Source organism: Phoca vitulina, unplaced genomic scaffold (assembly GCF_004348235.1).
Source record: "Phoca vitulina isolate PV1807 unplaced genomic scaffold, GSC_HSeal_1.0 scaffold5, whole genome shotgun sequence".
Classification (NCBI taxonomy): Eukaryota; Metazoa; Chordata; class Mammalia; order Carnivora; family Phocidae; genus Phoca; species Phoca vitulina.
Genome location: NW_022589708.1, coordinates 52295914 through 52322884, shown reverse-complemented (window position 1 = coordinate 52322884; position 26971 = coordinate 52295914). Strand labels below are relative to the sequence as shown.

At 41.3% G+C, this 26971-nt stretch overlaps 1 protein-coding gene across 4 annotated transcripts in view; it reads right to left on the bottom strand.

Moving 5' to 3' along the window:
- DGKH (diacylglycerol kinase eta) overlaps nucleotides 1–26971 on the bottom strand; it is a 169146-nt gene that overhangs the window by 88319 nt on the left and 53856 nt on the right. For all 4 annotated transcript variants that reach the window (XM_032402942.1, XM_032402940.1, XM_032402943.1 and 1 more), the window contains 2 exons: nucleotides 3022–3132; nucleotides 128–208 (listed from right to left, as the gene is read on the bottom strand). In XM_032402942.1, coding sequence (XP_032258833.1) covers nucleotides 128–208; nucleotides 3022–3132 — 192 coding nt within the window. The remainder of the gene's footprint in view (nucleotides 1–127; nucleotides 209–3021; nucleotides 3133–26971) is intronic.

The window sequence follows — 26971 nt, the reverse complement described above, 5'->3', positions numbered from 1 at the left end:
GTGTTGGCAGGAATTCCAACACGCTTCAGTTGACACATGGTTGGTAACTGAAGAGGACATTCTGTACGTGCTTAGGAAAGGTCATTCTGTAACTTTTGAGGAGGAAGTCAGCAGAATATAACCATACCGTGAAACTGTTGTTTGCATTTTTTGTGCTTGCTTCGGCTACGCTGGCATCTGAGAGGTCAACTTCGTCGAATATCAGAGACTGTTAATGAAGAAGAACACAAACACATTAAATGAAAACCTAACTCAATGTTCGTCAATAATTTTTTTTTTTTTTTTTTTTTTTTTTTGCTATCAGGTCATGACTATGAAGCTGTGTTAGGAATTAGGAATAGAAAGTGAATAAAAAGTCGTTTGTGATTATTTGCAATATCTTCTTAGGAAGTGTAAAACCACAAAGTACAACTAACTCATAAATCCCAAACCAAAAAGGTCTTTAAAGAACACACAGAGTAATACCTCTGGACAGGCAACAGCCTGTAACAACGTTGCCAGGAAGGCAGAGGCAACATCATCATTCCCACATTTGCTAAGTGAGAAATGAGAACTAGTCCTGGCTCGGATCATGGTGAGTTACTGAACTTTCTGAAACTTATTTCCCTCATCCATAAATGGGTTTGAATGAGAAGGTGAATCTGCTCTGCAAATATAAAATGGTGTTTCTTTTGTACTCTTAAAAGTGGTTTCAATCAAAAAGTTTCAGTGATAAAAACTCCACAGAAATGGAATCTTTAATAATGTTCAATTTAGAGATTAGGAAACTCTACTAAATAAACGTATCCTTCCCACTCTCAGTCATTTGGTCATTGTTTGCACTCATTCAATGTTCTTGCAGCACGGCAGCTATAACAAGGCACCGCTAGAACTGCAGAAAATGGGCCCCTTCCACATGCACCCCAATGTTTATAGCAGCAATGTCCACCATAGCCAAACTATGGAAAGAGCCTAGATGTCCATCAACAGATGAATGGATAAAGAAGATGTGGTATGTATACACACACACACAATGGAATATTACTCAGCCATCAAAAAGAATGAAATCTTGCCATTTGCAATGACGTGGATGGAACTAGAGGGTATTATGCTAAGTGAAGTAAGTCAGAGAAAGACAAATACCATATGATTTCACGCATATGTGGAATTTAAGAAACAAAACAGATGAACATAGGGGAAGGGAAGGAAAAATAAAATAAGATGAAAACAGAGAGGGAGACAAAAGATAGAGACTCTCTTTTTTTTTTAAAGATTTTATTTATTTATTTGAGAGAGAGAATGAGAGAGAGAGAGCATGAGAGGGGGGAGGGTCAGAGGGAGAAGGAGACTCCCTGCTGAGCAGGGAGCCCGATGTGGGACTTGATCCCAGGACTCCAGGATCATGACCTGAGCTGAAGGCAGTTGCTCAACCAACTGAGCCACCCAGGCGCCCAAACCACAGAGACTCTTAACCATAGGAAACAAAACTGAGGGTTGCTGGAGGGGAGGAGAGTGGGGGGATGGGTTAATTGGGTGATGGGCGTTAAGGAGGGCACGTGATGTAATGACCGGTGGGTGTTATATGCAACTGATGAATCACTAAATTGTACCTCTGAAACGGGTAACACGGCATACGTTAACTACATTGAATTTAAATAAAAATTAAATTAAATTTACCAAAAAAAAAAAGAAAGAAAGAAAGAAAAGGGGCCCCTTGTCTGATAGCTTCTATCAACACCCCCAAGGTCCCTAGGGGGTGTGCAAATCCACTTCACTCCAACAAATCTGACTATTAGACTTGTTCCCCGACCAGAAAGAATTTTTAATCTCGCACAGGAGAAGAAACATAATGACTAATTGTAATGTAAGATGGTCTATTGAAAATTCAAGAAAAGAAATACTACAGAATGCTATGGAAGGTCACAGATAATTTCCCCCGCAGAAAACATTTAAACTCTTGCTCTTGTGAATGATGGAATAAAGACTCTTTGAGGGGATCTTAAAGAAAACAGGGAATTTCATCAAGTGGAGACAGAGGGAAAGATCATCTGCGGATGGCAAACACGGGGCAGGGCCAAGGTTATCAAGTGGTCAGTGCCGCCTAGAGATGAATGTGGAAAGGCAGCATGGAGCCAGATCAGGGACAACCTTGAACGTAACGACTTTTAAAATGAGATTACTTTATTTGGTTATTACTTGTACAGCTGCATAAACTAAGAATTACATTTGTTTGCATATTTGATTTTACCTCCCAGTGTATAACTCTACTAATTATATCAGGAACATATGTTTTTTTTAATATGGAAATTATCAATTATTCAACTGACACAGTAGCCAGAAATCTTCACGTTTACTTCTGAAGGAACACTAAGGTATCAGTTTAAATGGAAGCCATCATTACTAGTTTTTTTCTTCCTAAACCACATCATTCTTATTTTCTTCAACTGTTACATAAAAATTATTTAAAGCCTTGATTTTATTTCACTTAGTTTTTATTCTTAACTGCTAGCATAATTGAGTGATTGCTTTGCGTCAGGCACCTTGTGTATTATCTCATTTAAGCCTCCTCAGTACAACGCGAGCTGCCTGCCGCCACTCTTGTGGAATGTGCTGGAAGTGGGATACAAACCCTTGTCTGAAACCAGAGGACAGATTCTTAGCAACTATAGCAATTCTCTCTCTCATGGTCAGGGAAAGATGTATAAAGTAAAAGGTAGCAAGAAAAGGGGGGAAACCCAAAATTTTCAGCTTATTACATTTAATAAGGTTACATTTAATGTTTTACTTTAATTGTAAGGAAAGAAGAAAGGAAGAAAGAAAACTATACTAGAACCTTTCCATAAGATCGTCCTCCATGGACATGCCATGAAACTGACTTAACTAGACTCCCTTGGGATATGGTCCAAGATGGATCACACGCACACCGAATTAACAGAAGAATGGTAAGGCTCTAGTGAGCACCAAGACAAAAAGTTCAGAGAACTAAAATTTATAATCCATCCACAACCGCAAGTGCTTGCAAGTCATATCTTTCCAAATTACCTTCGAGTCCTTTGCATAATAAAGTGTACGGCCTCGAAGTTTGAAGTAACGCTTTTTCCATCTTTGGAAGGAACTGGTTTGCTTCAATAGTTGTCCCTCTTTAATACTGGTCTGGGGAGAAACAGAAGCACAACAACATGATTAAAATGAAATTCAGAACCAAATAAAATTCAGAATTAATGACACACCATCAGTGACATTTTAAATATTATTTCCCAGGTCCTAGAAATTACACGAGAGAATATCTTCTTCTTTCTGTCCAACGAAGGGAGGACGTGTGCAAAGCCTCATGGACAAAGGTAAATCTGACATGGTTCCCTGCCCTCCAAGTAGTCACAAATAATATGGGAGACACATGCACCAAACTAATACTTACAATTCAGTGTGACGGTACACTGCCTTTTATAGAGGAATTATTTTACCTCCCAGTGTATAACTCTACTAATTATATCAGGAACATACCTTTTTAAATATGGAAATTATATCAATTATTCAACTGACACAGTAGCCAGAAATCTTCACGTTTACTTTTGAAGGAACACTAAGGTATCAGTTTAAATGGAAGCTCATCATTACTAGTTTTTTTCTTCCCAAACCACATCATTCTTATTTTCTTCAACTGTTACATAAAAATTATTTAAAGTCTTGATTTTATTTCACTTGGTTTTTATTCTTAACTGCTAGCATAATTGAGCGATTGTTTTGTGTCAGGCACCTTTATTATTCATCTGGAAAATGCGGATGACACCGCGACATACCTTATAGGGTTGTTGTAAGGAATACATTAAAAACATAGAAAGGACTTATTGCACGGCATATAGTAAGTGCTCATTAAATGTTATCATTAGCTATGTGTTATTTTAACGAATGTAGTCAAAGCACTACGCATGGTGGTCCAGAGAAGGAAGCATCAGCTCCTTTAGAGGGAGGCAAAGAAGTCTTCCCAGAGGATAGCCCAGGGTGGGTCTGAAAGGAGTTTATCAGAATGACAAGGGATGGCAAAGCCTATTTTAGGTGTGTGCAAAAGTAGAAAGGTTTAAAACAGCATGCATATTTGGGGAATCTTCAAAGAACTTTCAGTTATAAATGCAGGGTAGGGTTTGTGGTGCGGGAGCAGCAGGGGATGTGGCTGGAGAAGGTAGGCAGGGGCTCTGTGATTCTGGGCCAGACTCCGTGCTGAGTGCTTCATATATGAAGTTCATTTCATTATCACCAACAAGATACTTAGAACCCGCTGGCCTCATCTAGGATCTCTCCCTCCCTTTGGCCCCCTGTCCACAATGGTGCTTTGCTTTTAAGTGGCCATGCATGCTCCTCTTAGATCTGGATGCCACCTAATCTCTCCTCCTGGGCTGCTCTTCCTTCAGATATCTGTCTGACCAACTCCTTCACACCCTTCAAGTCTTTGACCTTCTCAGTGAGACCCACCTCACTGACTTATTTAATACCACAACGCAATCCGCAATTTCATCTTATTTACTCCCTCACACAAAGTACTTACTTTCCTCTTCTATGTATAATGTAATTTGCATATTTATTATGTTTATTGTGCTACCCCTATTAGAACAGAATTTACCTGAGTTTGTTACATCTAATAAAGTTAAATTCAATGTTTCATTAAGGAAGAAGGAAACTACACTTATAGCAAACTAAACTTACAGTCTGCCTCTGAGATTGTCCTTAGGAGACATGTCATGGGACTGACTCAAATAGATCCCCTTGGGATGGGGTCCAAGAGGGGTCAGTCACATTTATTCTGAATTCATAAAGGAGCAGTAATGCGATGGTGAGTCTCCAGGACAGAAACAGCTCAAAGAACCAAAATTTTAAATCCATCCCACGGGATTGCCCACTGATGTATCTCAAGTACCAAAAAATTATCCAGGACACACGAAATTCAGATCTATATGAATGAATAGCAGGTACTGAGGTAAAACTCATGTCTGCTTGACTCCAGAGCTTATTCCCAATTTCTACACTATACCATCTTTTATTATCAACAAGACATAAAATATTGAGAAAAATGTGTTGTCACCAGTAAGGTAGTCAAGTTATATTAACATTTACTTTCAGTGTCAATGAGAGATTTTCCACATCGCTTGCTCTGAGACTGTCTTCCAGGAATTGTAAATTTTTAACGATAACAAAATATTTTTGCAATTTCGTACCAAAGAGCTCGATTTGGAGTCAGACAGACAGACTTAAAGCCAGGCTCCACGACACACTGAAAATAGGAAGCTGGGCAAGTTGCTTCAACAATCTGCCCAAGTTTCCTCTCCTGAAATACAGGAATAATAATACCAACTTCACAAGCTTGTTGCATCTAATTTAATTATACGATAATGACTGGAGAGCACTTAGCACACTGTCTGGGTTACAGAAAACATTCAATAAATGGCAGAAAGTGTTATTATTATGATATCATTATGCTATTAAGTTCAGGGAGTATTTGCCAGGCACCAAATTCGAAGAGCTTCTTGGAAGAAGAGAGTAAGTGTTTGCAGGCCACTCTGAGGGCAAATAACAGCTGGAGCAGAAGGAGAGTGTCAAGAAATGAGGTCAGGGGAGATTAGAGCCAGGAGAGGCGGCCACCATGGGGAGCTCGCTTTTTATTGTAAGTGCAAAAAGCTAGTGAAATGTTTGAAGCAGGAGAGCGAGAATGGGGAAATGTCCAAGGGAGAGACGCTAGGGGCTCGAGTGCAGGTTGTCGCATCACTGAGATGCAGAGAAGTAGAGCAATTTGGAGGCAGAATCCACTGGACTTACTGATAGGCATCAAGGGCAAGAGAGAGGAGAAGGACCAAGGAAAAGTCTAAGTTGTTGGCTTGGGCAACTAGGTGCGAGAGACCAAGAGAAAGGGGTATAGGAGGAGTGACTGGTGAGTGGTGTTGCTGGTGTTGCTGGACTCATCTGGTGTCACCCCGGGGAGACAGTCATCATTCTTAAACACAAAGTACTGAAATACTGTAAAAATAATACTTACCCAAAGAACAAACCATTTGTTCTAGAAGTGAATGTATTGGGATTTTTGTAAAGTTTTGTTTAGGGCAATGAGGAAGAGAACTTCATGTTTGGTCTATTTATTTTCTATAAGCACTGTCTAAGGGAAGCATCAATAACCCACTTCATTCCCCACATGGTTATCAGAGTGATTTTCCAAAATGAAAACCTGATTATGTTATACCCCAGCTTAATTCTCTTTTGCCTGCAGCAGGAAGCCCAAACTTCCATATGTACCATAGAAGACCCGGCATCATCTCTCCAACCTCATCGCCCACCCCTGCCCACGCTCCTCCCTCGGCCGTAAATGGCCTTTCCTCAACTGGTCCGTCTTGAAAACTCTTCATCTCAACTCGGAAGCCCCTGGCTTCCCTGCCCCCGAGGAAGAAGTAACTCACCCTACCTTTGTCCCTCTGAGGTGCCTTACCCCCTCTGTATAACAGCATCTGTGACACCAGATAGCATCGGTTTACATGTGCGTGGTCCAGCCACGCTGTGAGCTTCCTCAGAGCAAAGACGGCACCCCACACCATCTAACACAGTGGCTGATACCTTAGGGCCTCTGTAAATGTTGCACTGAACAACTTTTAGCTAAATGTAAAACAGTATGTCAGATAACTTTGTATTTTAAAAGAATGAAAGAATGAGAAAACCGGGCCCCGTGGCTGGATATGATCTTACGTTTTCCAGCATTCAGCAGGTCTGAGCCTGCTTCTTCTCACGCGTATAAAAACAGCAGATACGATGCACAAAGGTGTATGTACCCTGGGGTGCACTCCCTGGGTGAGGGGTTGGGGAGGGATGGAAAGAAGACAGGAAAATGTCAATCTATCCTGATTGCTAATTTAGAGATGATCCTTACATAGTCACTTTCGAAGCAATAGTTCATATAGTTTTTTTTTTCTATATCACTTTATGTTCTTTAAATCTTGCATAAGCATGGATTAATCTGCAATGTGTGAGGCTGTGGGGGAATACAAAGATGTTTAAGATATAGTCCTTATCTTCATGCATTTACAAACTTCTTTATGTTACATGGTTAATTTTAAATTCTAAAAAAAAGAAAAAACATTCTGAGGCTAGCTTACTTTCTTCTAAGAGATGGGATTTAAAATATTTAACTAGAAGGCAGTTATTCACATGAAAGTCAATCCTCAAAATAAACTTGTTTATATATGGCTAGTTAAACAAACACTTCTTATAAAAGTAGGAGCATAACAAAAAAATGATTAATTTGCAACAGCTCTAGAAAATATAATCATATTATCAAAGTATGGTTCAGAGAAAAACATGTGTGGGTCCAAAAATCTCAAAATACTGCATATACTAAGTGAATAAACAAGCAATCGTTCTTTAAAATCATAATATTTATTATGTTCAATGTTGATGTTCAACTAGAATAACAATTTGAAGTTGGGAACAGATATAAGAAAGTTATGATAAGAGAGTTAGGTTTCAGAACCTGTTAAAATTAAGTACAAAATTTTAGTTTTAAATTCCTCACAATCTCCTGGATAAGGGATAAATTCTCCCCTCCGTCAAAAAAGGGCTTAGAACGTTTACATTTAACTGACATTTAGTCATATAACCTGGCACATATTAGTTCAGTACTACCCAACACTTACGAAAAATCAGTAAAGCCATGGAGACTTAACTGTAATCCAATAACCCAGTCTCCAGATGTTAAAAACACAAAGTTCAATGAACTTGGCTTTGAAAAAAGATTATTTCAATCAAATAAACTTTAAGTGGAAAAATTTTTTATCTAGCTGGCTTTCAAAGGAGGTCTGTAGTCTAATGTCTTAAGGCTGTGGAATTGTTCATTTCATGTTCCCTGTGTAGCTCAAACAAAAGTCATTTCTCTTTTAAAATAATACACACACACACACACACACACACACACACACACGGGTGCTCTATGATTTCACCTACAATTTCAGAAACACTTGTGTGCCACAAGTTGAAGCTACTTGGATGGAATACTACTTGAACGTCTCAAGGAGAGCACAGTTCTAATAATCACTCAATGAGCCATTTTGTAAAGCTAAGAATTTTTGAAAAATCAGTTACTGCCTGATTTATCTGATAAATGCACATTTTCGCATGCTGACTTTTTTTGGCCATCGAAATAGGTGTGGTGAAAAGCTTGATATAGTGAAATGGAAATGTCAGTGATGACTCATCTTTTACAGATGTCTTCAAAAATTCCAGAAGAATCTCTAGCTTCTCCTCCTCTTGTCCCAACATGACCCCTTAACTTCTCTTCTAAGGAATGGGAATGAAATTTGTTGTTATGGACTGAATGTTTGTGTGTCCTCCCGAAATTGAAATCCTAACCCCCAATTTGTCGGTATGAGGAGGTAGGGCCTTTAGGATTTGTGCCCTTATAAAACAGACCCCAGAGAGCTCCTTCTGCCACATGAGGACACAGCAAGATGACAGCCATGGATGAACCAGGAAGCAAGCCCTCACCAGACACTAGATCAGCCAGCGCCCTGATTGGGACTTCTCAGCCTCCACAACTACGAGAAATGAATTTGTTGTTTAAATCCTCTAGTGTATGGTGTTTTTCTTATAGGATTTTGAACAGACTAAGACGTGGGTCGAGAGAGTTTTCACACCACTTTCTTCTCATCTCTCTCTCTTTTTTAAAAGATTTTATTTTTAAGTAATCTCTAAACCCAACGTGCAACTCGAACCTACAACCCCGAGACCAAGAGTCGCAGGCTCCACTGACTGAGCCAGTCAGGTGTCCCCCCACCACCGCGCTGCATCTCTCTTAACTTCTGTCCACTCTACCCCCCAAATAGAAAATTTTTCTTTGACACATACATTTCCTTATCCATTTTGTTATACAAGCTCTGGGAAAGCTGTCTATGCTTTCCTGGGTATCTGTACAGAACCTATAACATCGTGAGTCTATTTGACTTTCCTTAATGGTAAGCCTCTTCAGTTTTATAGACTTTAATCTCTAAATTGGAAATAATACCTGTATATCACCATGTGTTATAATGACATATGAGACAGTGGATACAAAAGTATACACAATTCTTTAAAAATGTAATATGAAAAAAATAAAAAATAAAAATGTAGTATGACAAGATATTATCTTGACTAATATTAGCCCCCATCATAAGTATTATTTAGTATAGAAAGGTTTCATTTCTTCAGTCCATCCCTTTCCACTCTTCCTGCCATTGCCTTAGTTCAAGCTCCTCTAACTCCCTTGAGCTCAACAGTTCCCTAAAATGTCCTCCATGCTATCAATTTTTCCTACCACTGGTCCATTCTTCCCACTCTGGACAGAATTATCCCTGAAAAACAGATCTGATCCTGCCAAACTCTGGTTTAATATGTTCAGTGGTTTCCTATCACCCACAGTATAATTCCAGCCTTGTGAGCTGAGCACACAGACTCCTCCTTCCACAAGTGACCCACCTTCTTTTACGGCTTCATCTTCAGAAGTCCTCCTCTAAATTCACCTAACAGCAGAGTAGAAGAGAAGCACTTGCTAATCCTCAAACCCTCTATGCTTCCCTATGTCCAGCCTCTTTCACGAGCTCTTCCTTCTACTCACAATATTGTCTTCTGCTTCTTGTAACCCCTGCCCCCATCCCATCATCCTTCAAGGCTCAGGCCACCATCACAGCCTAGCTGCATCCACAGCACTTTGCTCATACATAATTTATAGCATTAATCATGTGGTAAGGGAATTTTTAAAGATTTGTATCTTATTTATTTTTCCACCCTCCATATAGCCATACTTTTATATGGCCATATAGCCATATACCCTGACATTAAGAAAATAATTAATACATGTGAATCAATTTACTGAGTAATCAGGAAACAACAAGTAAGAAATTAAAGTAACAACACCTATGAACCAAAGTTCCCTATCTGTAAAGTGAGGATAAAGATCACTTGCCCTGTATTCCTCAGAGTTGTCGGGATGAAACAGAATGACGTGTAAATATCTTTTATAAACTCCCAAATGCTACATAAATATAAAGTATTGTAAGTAAGGTACTATTTTAGCAGGTCAGACCTGTGGGAAAAGGTGTTTTAAGTGGGACTGACACAAGTTAAATAAAGATATAACACTCTTGAACAAGGGCCCGATGCCTATATAAAGAGAAATTATCACACAAAGACTGTGTGTGTGTGTGCACACTATCCACTTATTTTATTCTATTTTGTGGTAGACATAGATAATTATGTTTGAGTTTTATACTTTGTGAAAACCTTAATGAAATGAATTCTAAAGATGGTAAAAAAAATTAATATAAATTTCTAAGTGTAATATAAATGAGACATTTTAAAAGAGTAACATATAATAAGATAATGTATACTTCAATATGCCAATGACTACTATGGCAGAAATAACAAAGGAAAGAGATGAGTGCATCTAACATAGAATCTCCATTAATGCACCAACCTCAAATGCCAGATGATACAGGAGTGAATAGTATGGCCACTAGTGACATATTTTCTTTTCTTTTCTTTTTTTTTTTTAAAGATTTTATTTATTTATTTGACAGAGAGAGACACAGCGAGAGAGGGAACACAAGCAGGGGGAGCGGGAGAGGGAGAAGCAGGCTTCCCACGGAGCAGGGAGCCCGATGTGGGGCTCGATCCCAGGACCCTGGGGTCATGACCTGAGCCAAAGGCAGACGCTTAACCGACTGAGCCACCCAGGCGCCCCATGACATATTTTCTGAAGTTGTAAATAGCACCTGGTAAAGTTCTAATCAAAAACCAAGCTATAGAGGCACTACTGGGTGGCTCAGTCAGTTAAGCATCCGACTCTTGATTTTGGCTCAGGTCATGATCTCAGGATTGTGAGATGGAGCCCCACGTTGGGCTCCACTCTGGGCATGGAGCCTGCTTAAGATTCTCTCTCTCCCTCTCCCTCTGCCCCCTCTAAAAACAAACACACAAACGAAAACCTCCCTTTTTACACACAGTAGTTATATACCTGGAAAATGAATACCTTATAATAATACTTTAAGATTTTGTGTTACATGAAGTTAGGTTTTAAGCTCAGGTGATTATAAATCATGTTTGCCCATAATAATATCCCGTAGGACATTTGAAGGTCATAAATTATAAAGGACAATTCTTTGAAGTTTTGACCTGCCTGGTATGTTGTAAGATTGCTGGCTAGGAGGGCTCACTATGCCAAAAGCACTGGGATGATTTAAAAAACAAAAAAACAAAAAAAAAAAACCCACAGATTTCCAAAACACCTCTCCTGAGAATCACTGTTTTAAGGGCTCCAAATCTATCCTATACTCCTAATCTTAATCTGAGCCATTTTTTAGGAGCAACTATAGTGTCACTTTGGTGACGCATCTGGCAAGTGGTGGATTTGGAACCACTTCCACGAAGACCATGTTTAATCACATAAAGTATACAGTCCCAAAATGTATAAGTTTTCTAAACATTAAACATAAGAACATAGCACAATCATGAACTAGTATTTAATAATGGAGCAGAGTTTACAGCTACTATAAATTACTATTTTACATCTTAGAACATCGGTCTAAGTATTCTAGTCCAGTAAGGCCAGAAAGTACCTTGGATGCCACTGGCACTTCGAAATCCAGTTAGCTGAACTAATTGAACTGATGTATCTATCTTCCCAACTAGCCTGCAAGAGCAGGGCCGGACCCACCGTATTCACCGCCACGGCCCCGACACTTATCACAGTTCCTTGCGCAGAGAAGAGCCCCTCATCCTTACTCACGGAACACATGAATGAATGAAGTAAGGAAACTTGAATGGTATGTTATCTTAAGAGCTCTTAAGGGAGAGCATGGGCAGGAGCCTTGCCAGCATTCTGTGAGCTGTATCCAAAGGAGCTTCTTTCGTGGCCGTCTCTTTCTCCTTGGCAAATGTCCTTGCAGCAAATATAAGCATTTAGTTGTTGATTATTCTACCTTTTTTTTTTCCCCCAAATTGAAAGGCATTCTGTTTTTATCCACTACCATTTTTCCTTCATTCTTAAGGGAGGCCATCTCTCTTGTCAGCATTAACATTGTCTTTGGGTGGCCGAAAAGGCAGATATATCTGAAGAATGTATAAATCAGCTATTGTTTAGAATAGATTTTCTATCCTTCCATATTTTACCCAACAGTTGAACTTACATAATTTGGCTTGAAAGGTGGTCAAACCCATCACTCATTTGATCTAACATCTCTGAAACTACAAGTCTATCTTTATCACAAGTCTCAATGAATTGTGTCTCCTATCACAACACTGTTTCTTTTCTTTTATTAGCCCTTCTAAATATTCTCTGTGTGATTATAAAACAAGAACTATTTTTCCCCACAAACATGCCAGAAGTTATACTGAATGATTACTGCCTCTCTTCTCATGGCTTTGGAAGGTTGGCCATTGTTTCTTGTCCTGATTCAGTCTGTCTATCTCTTTTTATCAGTCCCGGGTTAAAATGCTTCAAGCCTGGCTCTTATATCAGCCTCCAAAATCTCCCTCAGTTCCTCTTGATTCCAGGCCCTTTTGGGTTTCGTGCCTTGCGTCCTTTCCCCTTCTGAATTTTATCCAACCAGAGATTTCCTACTTCCTTAAAAACAAATTTGAGCCTCTTTATGAAAAGGACCATACATGTGGGGCGCCTGGGTGGCGCAGTCTGTTAAGTGTCCGACTCTTGTCGACTCTTGGTTTCCACTCAGGCTGTGATCTCAGGGTCGTCGGATCAAGCCTCGCGTTGGAAGCCTGCTTCAGATTCTCTCTCCCTCTCCCTCTGTCCCCCACCCCTGCTCATGCGGGCTCTCTCTCTAAAATAAATAAATAAATAAATAAATAAATCTTTTTTTTAAAAAAAGGACTATACATATATTACATGAAGCTCTATTAAATACACCAGTTCTAAAATCTGGCTGGTCATCTGAATGACACAGAAAACTTTACGGACATTCAGAATCTCTGTTCATCTAGGAGGTTTTGATGCAATCGATCTGGGATAGGGCAGAGAACCTTACACATATTAAAAGCTCTCCTGGCGATTGTAATCATCAGTCAGGCTTAATAAACACTCGCATAAACAATATTTAAGTAATAATGTGTAGACACTCTACACTTAAAATGTATCTTTCTCTTTGTGTGTGGAGCCCCGTTCACATGCCACCCCTGCCTCTCGGCACCCCCACCGGCTCTGCTCCAGCGGAGGTGGGGGGGAGTAATTTGGGTTTAATAACAGAGCATGTCTACTCCAACTCTCCCCTTCAGCCTCCTGAGAGCCATCTGCCCACAAGAAACCAGGTTCTACTCTACTATCATTCAGAGAAAAAAACAGGTTGGATTTGCAGGAGAAGGTAAGGAATGAAAAGCTGGGATCTGCCCTGGACACTACCAAGTGCTGGGTAATGGTGGGAGAGAGAGAAGAGTCGTCCAGCTACTTACCCTCCCCTTTCCCTACTGTGTCTCCAGCCCGCACCACCACCCAAGGCCCGTGCCGGCACCAGCCCGACCCTGCCAAGAAAGCAAATGCCAGCAGAGGAACTACGGTGGTTACAATGAGGGGAAGTTTCAGTGAGGAGCCAGAGGATAATACCGTAGAGAGAGGTATCTCAGCTTACAGAACAATGGACACAGGCTGGTCTTCTGGAACCCGTGCTTAATGATAATGGAATAGGATGATGCAGGTGCTTTGTCATTTACATCACAAAACAACACCCTTTTTATTTTTTTATTTTTTTATTTTTAAAGATTTTATTTATTTGACAGAGAGAGACACAGCGAGAGAGGGAACACAAGCAGGGGGACTGGGAGAGGGAGAAGCAGGCTTCCCACTGAGCAGGGAGTCTGAAGCGGGGCTCAAAGCCAAGCAGGGAACCCAATGCAGGGCTCGATCCCAGGACCCCGGGGTCATGACCTGAGCCGAAGGCAGACGCCCAATGACTGAACCACCCAGGCGCCCCAACAACACCCTTTTTACAAACTGCCCCTTGGAGCAGTTGTCCTCAAGCAGTTTGGGTGCCAGAATGATCTGAGGATATATGAGCAGGTACTTTGAAGAAGTAACCCAGAACCTGACCAGCTTAGCCTCCTCATTCTGGGGTACCTCAGAGGGACTCTAAAGCTCCATGAAATCCAGTTCAAAAACGGTGAGGCAAGACGATTACGTGTGCTTAAATATAATGATATTTAATGTTCACACAACAAAACCTTGACGTTTAATATTCTAGAAGTTTGTGAAATAGTTTCATTCATTTGTATTCTCAGAAAAATATGCAACCTCTATTGGTTCCTTTTAATTTTACCAGAATGTTACTTTTACATGGAACACACACACACACACACATTCTGACTCAGGTTGTCTGAGATGTACGGGTTGAGAGGAAAATGTAGTGTGGTCACCCGTCCTGCACGGGGAGCTTACACCCTCTGGTGCTGTGCATACACGTGGCTGTCAAGTCAAGTGAGGCATAAAACTCTAAAATGGGTCTCTGGCTCTGCAGTTTTTCATCCTGCCATGTTCAGCCCAATGATGAAAAAGGCTTTCCATCACAACTGTCTAAAAAGGAAAAAAATCCAATGTGGCAAACAAAAGTCAGTGATGCTGCAGCACGCACAAACCCTGAGAAGTGACGAGGTCTGCTCCTCAAGGCGTCGAGAGAACACACGCACCGGGGCGCATAAGGAGGAAGCTATAGTTTCCTCGTGCCTACTGAGCCTTCTGAAAACTTTAAATATAGTCACAATATCTTCATTATTTTAATTGAAGTACTATAAACCCTAATATTTCGGACACTTATATTTAAATGTAAATTAATGCATTCTAAAGCAAAATCATGGAGGTTACCCAACATAACCTAATTACCCTCTTTAGGGGCACCTGGGTGGCCCAGTCAGTTAAGCATCTGCCTTCGGCTCAGGGTCATGATCCCGGGGTCCGGGATGAAGCCTCACATCGGGCTCCCTGCTTAGTGGGGAGTCTGCTTCCTCCCCCCGCCCCACCGCTTGTGCTCTCTCTCTCTCTACTCTGCTTTCTCTCTCAAATAAATATATAAATAAATCTCAAAAAAATAATTACCTTCTTTACCAATAAACCATCTAGTTCTCATGAAAGTACTTTGTCCCTTGTATTGGTTTGTAATTTTCTTGAGAAGACCTATAGATATAAATTACCTTCCTGAGACTGTAGTTCTTTTGTGAGGTTTTATTTGTTCATTCCTAAAATGAAGTTCTATCTCTACTTTCAAGATGTTCCTTCTTAAGGAGATTCTAAGTGTATTTTTCTAAATATTGTTAAAGAAATAAAAATATATGATTTTATAAAGTGCGTATTACACTTTTATTTAAAGGAGAACATACAAAATGCGCATGCCATATCAACATCAGACCTACTTTCTTCATAAAATACAGTGAATTACAACAGATTACCACTGGGTGGTAGTGGTGTCACGCTTAATGCTCAGGTTTCCTTTCAGAGATAGAAACATGAAGAGGCTTCTTGTCAGAGTTAGATGAGTCCTTGCCTACACCTGTGAGTGGCACATAATAACTGTGTTGTAAAGAGGTAAAAAAAAAAAAATCTACTTTTCCAATTCTGAATTTACTTCTTCCCTTATCAAACACCCCTACTCACTTCCAAGAATAATCCCTTTGTCCACACATGATGTTCTGATGTAACCACTTTCCCACAAGGCCACAATGACACAACTATTTTGATGTACAGGCATTTTGATGTGGCCTAAAATAAACCACTAAATGCTACGTTAATTTTTTAAACTAGTAACTAATGTGTAAAACAGACAACCTCATGCTAGGCCTGAGTCTCACAAAACTGTTGCTCTTCCTGTTGTTCCCAATCTAAGACTGCCGTTCGGCTGAGGTAGAAGCTGGGGGTCAGTGGTATGGCCAACAATGGGATGGGAAGTGGGGTGAAGCTCAGGTCTGGTAGGCTAACCACATATAACCAGGAGTCATGTATTTACTACATATACTTATCTCAGAAAGGACTATTAACCATTCTCTGCAAAATATCTGCTTATTTTCTGGAGTTTCAATTATATCTTCGATAATCTGCCTCTCAGATTCTCTGGTTCTTCTCCAGAGATAATATGGGTCCCCAATGCATAGGAAATTCTCAGATTTCTGCCAGTTCTCTGAACTGATAGATAAATAGGTAGGTAGGTAGGTAGACAGACAGATATGTATATGTTATATTCAAATCATAAGCTATTTTAATGATGGTTTTGATGAGCAGGACTGATACAGCTCAAAGAATAACCCAGTTCTATCAGATTTTTTAAAAGATTTATTTCTTTGAGAGAGACAGAGCAGGGGAGGGGTAGAGGGAGAGAGAGAGAGAATCTCAAGCAGACTCCTCACTGAGAGCGGAGCCCAATGTTAGGGTCAGTCTCACAACCCTGAGATCATGACCTGAGCCGAAACCAAGAGTCTGGTGCTCAACCGACTGAGCCACCCAGGCGCCTCTCAGTTCTATCAGATTTTTTAAAAAACATCTTAATTTTTCACAGAAATGGATAGAATCAAATATGAGTGTCTTCTGTGATTAAGATGGGGCAGAAAAAAGGTCAGTGGTGAAGGCTGTGTAAATTACTAGGTGAAACAGTAACACATACATACACACCTCATACTACCATGGGTTCTACACTTTGGTCATGACAATGGGTTCCTTCATCAGGATCTCTCCCCCTCTGAGATCTTCCCTGCCCTACTCTATCTCTTGCCAGAAAAATATAACCCCTCCCTCCTCTGTGTGACTTTAGTACACCATTCTTCCGTCTCTGTCTACATTATACCGTAATGATCTGTTCACAGGATGCGTAGAGGTACGGTGCTGTGGCCTGGGTGCACGTCATGGCTCCAGGGCTGACTAGTCGTTAAAGATGTTGGGCAAGTTACTGCGCCTGAGCTTCCTCTGCTTCACAAGGTGGATGATGACGACGATAACTAACTCACGGGGGTGTCGTTGGGACTACATGATTCCATGCGTGTAAAGTACATTTCCTGGCATGTAGCACTTGGTAGATAAGTTGTTCTTGTGTCATTCTTGTTCCTGCCCTTCAGTAGCGGTAGACTTCCCTAAGGGAGGACCACATTTACTTCTTCTTTGTATGGCTAGTAGCCAGCCCCATGCCCATCACCCCGGTGCTACTCATTCATGATCAGTTAGTTTGTTGATCCAAGTTCAACTATTCTCTGTCTCCATATCTAATTGTTCCTTCTCCATCCATTGTTCCCTGGGCATGTCTGATGTTAAAAAGTAAAAACTTTGTTCACCCGTTCATTACATCCTAGCTCACTATCTATGCCTTCCCTTCCATTACTACAAACATTCTTTAAAAAAAAAAAAATTGAATATTCTTGCTGCCTCTTTCCATTTCTTCAGCCTTACTGGATAATTTCCCTTTTTCTTCAAGAAAACATCCCTATGGCTATTTTCAATAATATCCTATGTGACAAATCTCTCTGGGTGAACTTACCCTTCACATAGCTCCAATTATGTCCTCTAAATATATATATAACTCCCAAAACAAATTTTTACATTTATTCTCAGTTTTTCACTCCAGCTCCTTTTACAGCTGCCTATTGACATCCGCACATGGAGACGTTACCACCATCTGAAATTCAACAAGCACATTTTATTTCCTGTAACGTATGTCTTAGTATAATGGAAAAAAACACTGCTCGGGTTCAGGAAACCTAGATTCTAATTCTGAAACTTCCAGGTAATAGCTACACAACACTGGGTAAAAGTCACCCATCCGGAATTCAAACTGAACGCAGCACCTTCCCACGGCAACTCTGTTCCTCTTCCTGTGACCCCATCTGTTAGCAGCAGCGTCATTTCCCTAAGCACACAATCCCCAAACCGCCAAACTCTCATCTCTTCTCCCTAGCTCCTAAATCCTTTAGAGTGCCATCGAAATGTTTGTGAAATCTGGTCTTCCCTTCCACTCCTACCACCACTGCCCCAGTTGCAGTAACTTCGTTGTTTCTCAGCCAGGCGTGAACAATGACCTCCTAGGAAGTGACCAGGACCAGCACTGGAGGAAGAACTGTGGAGACAAGAGCTAGATCAGCAGGCCTGACCACCACCGGCGCTAACCCTTCATTGAGAAGTTCCTGCCGGTCCAGTGTGAGTTTGGCCCGTGTGTGGAAAAGAACTCTACTCTTAATAACTCATAAGAGAGGCAAGACAGATCACTCAAACAAGTCTTTGCTGAAGGTTGGCAGGAACAAAGGGCACAGAACACAGAAGACCACGGTATACAGTATGAACAAAGTACCTCTTGTTCTCCAGGTCTGTGAGCCCAAACAGAGACCCCGGGACCTTTCTGTCTTGGCTCCCCCAGCAAGTGCAGACCAGGTGTTCCCCTACCATCAAGAAACACAAGCTGAGAGAACCACCACACTCAAGATCTCCAAACCCAAACCGAGGAGGGTTCACCCTCTTGCTGGCCTGGCCAGGGCCCATCCTCACGGCTCTTGCACAAGGGATGCTAGCTAACTGGGGCAGGCCTCCACTGGACACTGCAATCCAACCCATGTGTCCTATTGTTCATCAAAGAAAATCATATGGACATTAAACTGCTCTCTCCTTCTAATTAATTACCCATACTCCTTCCCCCCAGAATTGTTTCCTTAAGACACAGCTCTCATCCTATCACTTCCCTGTCCAAAGTCTTTTTTGGTTGCTGCTAAACCACAGAATAAAACAAAAACTCTGCCTCTAGGGCCCTTGACTGTCCACATCTTCCCTGTGTTTGTAGGCCTCCTATCTAGGTGCAATTTCCCTTCTTATTGCCCTGCCACTTTTAGTCCCGGCGTACTGGTCTACCTGCCACTGTCTGAACAAAACACACATCCTCCTCTCCTGGGGCCTTTATGTACGTGGCTTTCCACAGACCCAGAATGCTTTTCACCAGGATCCTGCCTCTCATCGACTCACCCTTAAATGTGGGGCTTCACACTCCCCTTTCCAAATGAGTCACCCAAGTAGAGTTCACTCATTTGCAATACCATGTGCTCAGTCCTCACAGAGCCCTATTTGTAAACGGTAATGGATTCACGGAGGAGAGCAACGTGCTAAGATGATGTTTACTCTAAAAAGCTTATCTCTCCCATTTTCAATATTGTCAGTGGCACATGAATTCTGAAAAATATATTACAGTATGAAAAGAAAATAAATCATAACACAGGTCAAATTACCCACTCAGTCTTTAGAAGACTGTTTAACTCTATCTCCCTAACCCTGAAAAATCCTTCTAGGATCCAAATTATTTTATTTCTTCTTCATCCTACTCACACTCCAATCCACTTGAGGAAACTATTGGAAAAAAGTGAATGCTTTTGTTGTTGTTGGGATGGAAGGAAACATTTCCTTTCCTTCTCTCCAATTCACATATGCCAACATCTTGGATGCCCATGTTAGGCCATATTACACGTGTCACCTTTATTATATACGATTCTCTGAATACACATAGAATCCGTCTGCTGAGGTTATAGAGAGTCAGGGGAGACTCTACTCCTTGCTGCCCTTTCCCCTTGGAAGGTGGGCAAATAAAGATTACCTTACTCAGATGCCTAAGAAATACAAATTCCTGGAGTACAGAGGCAAAAATCAGGCTTGATGGAATATACTGTATTTTACATATCTTTTCATTCATTAGCACATGTTTATTGTCTACTGCAGGCCAGGAACTAGTCTAGGCACTGGAGATAGAACAGTAAACAAAAAGGTAACAATGCCTGCCTTCATGGAGCTAATAATATATTGAAGAACATGCTTAAGATTGATTCTACAAAGGATTTTAAACAACATCTAATTTCATTTTAATTTGTCTACATCTAAAAGGTGTGTATAATCTATTCATCAACTTATAAACCTTACTAAACTAGTTCGTAAGTATGACCCCCAAAAATCTGAAGATAGCATGTAAAAGGGTGACCATAAAAGTTTAGGATGACAGCCAAAGAATTGTCAAAGAATAGTTTTCTACATGAAAAAGCAAGCAGCCACCTCAGGGTGGCATAATCAAAGTACAAATGAGCTTCAAAAAAAAAAAAAAAGAAAAGAAAAATTTATCACTCACTTCCAAAGAAATGCCTGTTGTTTTCTTTTTTATTTTATATATCAAATGTACAATCTTAGGTTATTGGGTTTAAAACTACATGCATATGCAGACACTCACACAGCTACACAAATTGTTTTAGAAGGCCAAGATCATGCATTTTTTTTTTTTTAAAGATTTTATTTATTTGACAGAGAGAGACATAGTGAGAGAGGGAACACAAGCAGGGGGAGTGGGAGAGGGAGAAGCAGGCTTCCCGCTGAGCAGGGAGCCCGATGCGGGGCTCTATCCCAGGACCCTGGGATCATGACCTGAGCTGAAGGCAGACGCTTAACGACTGAGCCACCCAGGCGCCCCGATCATGCATGTTTTTTAATAAAAAGCACCTCTGGAAATTTTTCTATTCACAATGACTGCACTAATACTGCTTTACTACTAATATTGTTTTTTTCCTATAGTGGAAGAATGGCAAGTAACCAACCTCAGAAATGTTATGACTATTGGCCTTGGGCACTAAATAGAACTTTGTTTAGTAAATAAAGTCTCCGGATGGAAAGATCCTATGCAGAACAGAGAGAAACCTTTGTGTGAGAGAAACCACTAGTAGCTAGCTCACCGTGACCAATTCTGCCCCTGTCCCAATGCTTGGCCTTCCAGCAGCACTCCATTTCCTGGCCTCCCTTGCACGTAGCCATGAGACGGAGTTTAGGCTAATAGGGTGTGAGTAGAAGCGATGGGTGCAACTTCTCACCCCCTTACAGACACTTCGCCTGGGTTTGAACTCACTTTCTGCTGGCTGGCAATGGGGATGCCATGAGCAACCTTGGAAGCTGCCTGGTAACACTACATTTCTCAGGTGTGATAGGATGAATATTTGTGTTTCCCCCCAAATTCCTTTGTTGAAGCCTAATCCCCAACTAGACAGTATTTGAAGGTGGAGACTTTGGGAGGTGATTGGATCATGAAGGTGGAGCCCTCATGAATGGGATTAGTGTCCTCATGAAAGAGACTCCAGAGAGCTCCCTCACCCCCTCTACCCTGTGAGGACAGAGGGAGAAGATGGGCCAGCTGTGAACTAGGAAACCGGCCCTCACTAGACAGTGACTCTGCCAGCGCCCTGATCTTGGACTTCCCAGCCTCCAGAACTGTGAGAAGTAAATGTGTAAATAAGCCATCCAGTCTACGGTATTTTGTTATAGCAGCCCGAATGCTCAGAGACACGAGGCTTTTTGCAACTGCATGTCCCCCTGTGGTTAAGATCTTGCCAATGGAATGTGAACAGAAGTAACGGGTGTCACTTTGGTCTAGGCCTTTATATAGGGCCTACCTCCTCTATGTTCTCTTTTGCCATTTTCTGGCCAGAACCTGGAAATGGGGACATAGCTTTGACCACGCAGGCAATGACAGTCCCCTGGGGAGACATCAAAGAAACAACATGGAAGGAACAAGGATCCTGAATGGCCAGTGCAGCGATCTCCTCACCTCAGAAGCTTGCCTCACACTGTGATGTAAGAGCGAAACCTCTTTGTTTTCCCCACCTCTGAATTTGGAGGGTTTCTTTGCCATCACAACTTGGCAGCTCTAATAGTCAAACTATGTTAGAGCCACCCCACCGGCTCTGGACCACGTGCCTCTGTACTATTAATGGTGAGAGAAAATTTGGGGGTTTTGTCACAGCAGATTTGCTAGTCTACATACACTATGTTCCTAGCATCTAATCTATAATTAGTCATTATATATAATTCTAGGAATAGATACAAGACTCTACGCAACATCCATTTCTCTTTTCCTCCTTCCTAACAGAACCCTGATTTGGTTTAGACATCCACTCTTTCTCTGCAAATCATATGCTTAGGGGATGCTGACCCTATTCCTAGTTTTAGCAAGTACCTATTAAATAGTTTAATAAACTGCTAGGAGGATTCCTTTTCCCTTACCAGCAGTAATTAGTTCAGAGGTAGGATGTGACCCAATTCTGGCCAATGAGATGTGAGTGGGGGTCTCCTGGGAGCTGGGGTGGGGGCAGCCTTTGTATACCTGAAGAGAAATTCTGTTGACACCTGGAATTGATTCAGGCGCTTATTAAGGATACAGCCAGCACCGAGAGGAGGGCAAAACGTGGAGTATCACAGAGAGAAGGGAGTCAGAGCCGGCCCCTCCACCAGATGCTTAGGCTAATATGGTTTAGGGTTTTTTGTTACCTGCAGCTGATGGCATCCTGACTGGTAAAGTACAGCAAGAGTCCCCACGGAATATACATAATAAATGAACCAATCCTAAAAATAAAGTAGAGATAATACACCACCCCAGCCCAATCATGAACTGAAAAAAACATATTTAATTACTCTCATGCTAATAGAATCAAAGGGCACAGGAACCACCACAAACAGAAGGAAACTCAGTTATGGTAAATAGCTTTCTCCATTTACTTTCCTCCGATTTCAAAATGACAATCCACAAAACCACAAGGCTTAAAATTATCAAAACTCTAAACCCCAGATAAATATATAACAATCTCCTTCTTATCCCAAACTAAGGAGTGCTCCTGGAAACAGAACCAAAAATTTCATTTGCCTGATCCGGTAAATTCCTGTTGTTTCTCTTCAACCAGTCATTTTGCAGGTTATAATTCTGACACTTACTCCTTACTCATTCTCAATACAATCTCCTAAAAGCTTTTCTAAACATTCTGTACCCTCCTCCAACTCCAAATTAGTACAGCCATTGCCCCAAATGGGCAGGGCTCTCTTGAGGGCAAGAGCAAAAACGACATTCTTTCTCCTCTGTGCCTTTAATCCATTCAGAAGCCTGTTTACTGTCATGATGAAACCTATTCCAAAGCTGTCCCAGTCATTTATAAAAATTAAAAGTCCTCTGGTAACCTTTAGTCACAAAACAACTACATTTCAGTGAGTAAAATGTCCAGCCCAAACTCCAAACTTTACTCAAAGTTAAAGTTTCTCCCCGACTCCAGCCCAGGCTGTTGTAGACACAGCAGGTTTCTCTTGAATCTGTCCGCTCCTTCAATTCACTACCCACACTATCTGACTCCTCAAATGGGAACTCTTTGTGGGTTCTGCAGAGATTTTCCCTCTGGAAACCTTCTTCTGCAGCTCCCAAGGACCAAGCCTTGATCACTCCGAAAGCCTGTGCACCCTCCAGCCTCTACTGTGGAGGTCACACTGTCCCTGGCATCAAAGGCTCTTGGATGGCGCAACTCTTTAAAAGACCACCAGGGCCTCTCCTGGTCCGTGGAAGACAGACCCTCTACCTTGTTTTAGTGAAAGCACCGCCGGCTCCCAGTGTAGCCCTCTCCCTGCTCTGAGGCCAGGCAGGCAGGTATAGCCTCAGCATTTGATCTCTAAACTTCTCTAGTCCAGGTTCGGGTCCTCACAGCCTCAGGAGAGCACAGATCATGTCACAAGAGCCAAGTGGTCTCCTTTCAACCCATTCACTCAGCTTGAGGAGCGATGCAGGGATTCCTTTCCTTCCCGCCCTCTCAGTCCACCTTGGCCTCTTCAACCTCAAGCACACCTTCAAGGTGTTGGGCTAAGGGGCGTAAACCTTCCTTAGGAATGTGGATATCTTCGCCACCTATTGTTTTGTATGCAACCTTTTGGGGCTTCAGCCAAAATTGAAACAGAGTGAAACTTATGTCAACATCCTGTTTCAATTGTTTTTCACAATATCCAATATATCTGCCTCTTCCTACTTACTCTTCCTCCAATGTCTGGAACAGATTCAGTCCTTCTGTTTTTAAATAATGTTTTTCCACACACCTCCTTTCACTTGGCCATTACCTTTTCCCCTATGTCTCTCCCTCTTGCCACTGTCAAATCTCTAGAAACAACTGTCTAAACTCATCACTTTTATTTCTTCACCAAACATTTCCTCTGACCACCTCCTCCAGAAGTCCCTGAAACAACTTTCAAGTCATCTGTGAGCCTTTTAGACCAGTGCTGCCCAAGAGAACTTTCTGCAGTGATGGAAATGTTCTAAATCCACACTATCCAACAGAGTAGCCATTAGCCACATAAGGCTATTGAGCATTTTGAAATGCATCGAAAGATAAAGTTTTTTATTGTGTTTAATTTTAGTTGATTTTAATTGAAATAGCCACACACGGATAGTAGCTATTGTATTGGACAGCACAGTGCTAGACAAATCGAATTGTTTGTTACCAATTCTCAATCTATGTTAAAGCTGCATCATTTGGTACTACCAGTGTTCTTCCAGGCACTGTGCTTTGACCATCAGTTCTAGAAGACTATTTTTAAAGAATGTGCAGAATTTAATTCAATGGGCTAAAGAAAGAGCCCAGTCTGACTTGGGGAAATAGCATGAATATATGCAAAGAGTAATTAATCAGCAAATGGTGTATACACTGGGGAAGGGAAAAGACAGGAGTGAAAAGGAAGAGCATGCTAGAGCAGAGAGGATGAAGGCAGGATGGGGACTTGGTAGGTAAGCTAGAGATGGATCATAAAGACCACTGACAGCCGGGGGAAAAAATCATGGGGGTAATATTTAGAGCAGAGAAGATACTTACAGATGAGAACAGAAAGATTTGCTTAAGGTCACAGAGCATTTTGCGGCAGAGCTACAGCTAATTATCTGGGTTTGCTTTCCCCCACAACAGGGTTTAGTTTCAAGCATTTAATTAAGAACTTCAGTGTTTTAAGAAAACTAATTCTGGCAATGGTATGCAAGAGTGATTAGAAAGAGAAAGTCTGAAGGTGCTGAAGGCAACTATCATAATGCAAGAGTAAGGCAAATTGAATGTCTACAAGGTGGTTTTCAAATACTATTAGCAGTGGATTCTTAATATATGAAATACATAAGTGAGATGTTTTACTAAAGTAAATTCATCTTTAGGTTTAAGTGGGTAAAAATATATACTATGAAAATAATTGATCTGAACAGAACTGTTTGAAAGTCAAGGCTTTTTCCAAGCAGGAGCTACTGCAGTGGCGTGAGTGTATGTGTTGGTGGAATCTAACATGTAACATGTAACAATGTCAATGCTGACTGACCCCCAGAAGCACCTCTGCAGCCCTCAGGGTTCTCTGAAATACAGTGTGAAAATTACTCAACCACAGGTTAGGGTTCAAGATCCCCATCTCCATCATCCTGCTTTGCTGGTTTCCGTCAGAGTGATCCCCTTCAAATAGACTACACAATCTACTTATTTATTATACTTGTATTTTATAAGATTATATAATTTATATTTCTATCTGATTTTTGTATGTTTTGTTCACTGCTGCATCCAGTTGCAAAACAATTGCCTGGCACATGGCTGGTGCTCAAAAAATATCTGTTGAATGAATGAGTAAAATACCTTTTGCGGGGGGGTTATGCAGAGGGAGAGAGAGCATCTTAAGGAGGCTCCATGCCCAGTGCAGAGCACAACGCAGGGCTCAATCTCACAACCCTAAGATCATGACCTGAGCCACAATCAAGAGTCGAACGCTTAACTAACTGAGCCACCCAGGCGCCCCTGAGTAAAATATATTTTGAGCCTTCATCTTTGTTTCTGGAGCTGTTTTACCTGATGTGAAAATGGCCTCAGCCCCACCACCTTCTACTCCAGTAAAACTACCCTACACCCAATCCCCTGTGCGGTGTCAAGCCTTCTCCCCTGTGGATTCAGCACCAACCCGCATGCTGCCAGTAGGATCCTCTGCAAAACACTTTCCTAACATGTCTGCTTTTCTCCTAAAATTTTCAATCCATGTCTACTGCGCCCATGAAGGGGTCCCAGCTCCTTGAGGGGCCTTTATGCAACCCCAGCACTTTGCCACTCCCTGGCACATATTAGGTGCTTAAATAAACATGTTGAGATGCTAGAATGGAATAGATGAACTGGAGACATATGGCAAAGGAAGAATCAACAAGGCTTGATAATGTGAAATAGAGAGGAGAGAGAGAGAGGAGAATGGAACAATCGTACTGCCATCAGCACAAGGAGAGACATGAGTGGGCTTCCCAGGCACTGAGACGTGCAAGCAGAGGCAGGGCAAGTACTTAGTGGGGAAGCTGTGAGTTGGAATCAGCCATTAAAGAACTGGTGAACTGGGCACCTTTACGGTTACTCACAAATCTGTGGCTATGTGAATCAGTGTGGACGAGAAGATGAAGAGTTTTAAACAAGCATTTGTTACAAAAGGGTATCCAGAGATGAAGCAACCCTATGTTGGGTTTCGGCCAAGATGGATTTCCCTCTACAGTGACCTTCCATAGCATTTAAGTCTATTATAAAATGTGGCATTGAATTATGTGTATATGTGTCTGCCCATCTATCTATCTACCTAAGGAAATAGAAAATTCAGTGGAAGAGTTGGAAAATGGAGTTGAGAAAATCTCCCAGAAAGCAAGAGGAAAAGACGAAAAGATGCGAAATGCGGTAGGTGAGGGGAAGAGGAAAATGGGATGAGTGGAGAAGGTCTAGCATCAACTTGATAATAATTCCAAAAAAAAAAAAAAAACAGAGAAAACAAAAGAGAAGAGATAATTCAAGCCAATTTCTCAGAACTGAAAGGGCATACAAAAAGCCCACACAATGGATGAAAATAAACCCATGTGAATATCGCTGTGAAGTTTCAGATTCCTGAGGAAAAGTGAACTTCCCAGAAGCTTCCAAAAATAAAGGGGATGAAAGGCATACAAAGCATCAAAGATCCAAGTTGTAAAGAATTTCTCATTTCTGGAAACTACAAGATAGGGGAACAATGTCTTCAATGTCCTGGGGGAGAAATGGCTTCCAAAGTAGAATTCGAAACTCAGCCAAACCACCAACCTATGTGATAGAGAAACAGAACCATCTTCAGACATGGAAATCCACCTGCCCAGGACCCTCTCCTCCTATGCACTCAGACTCATCATGA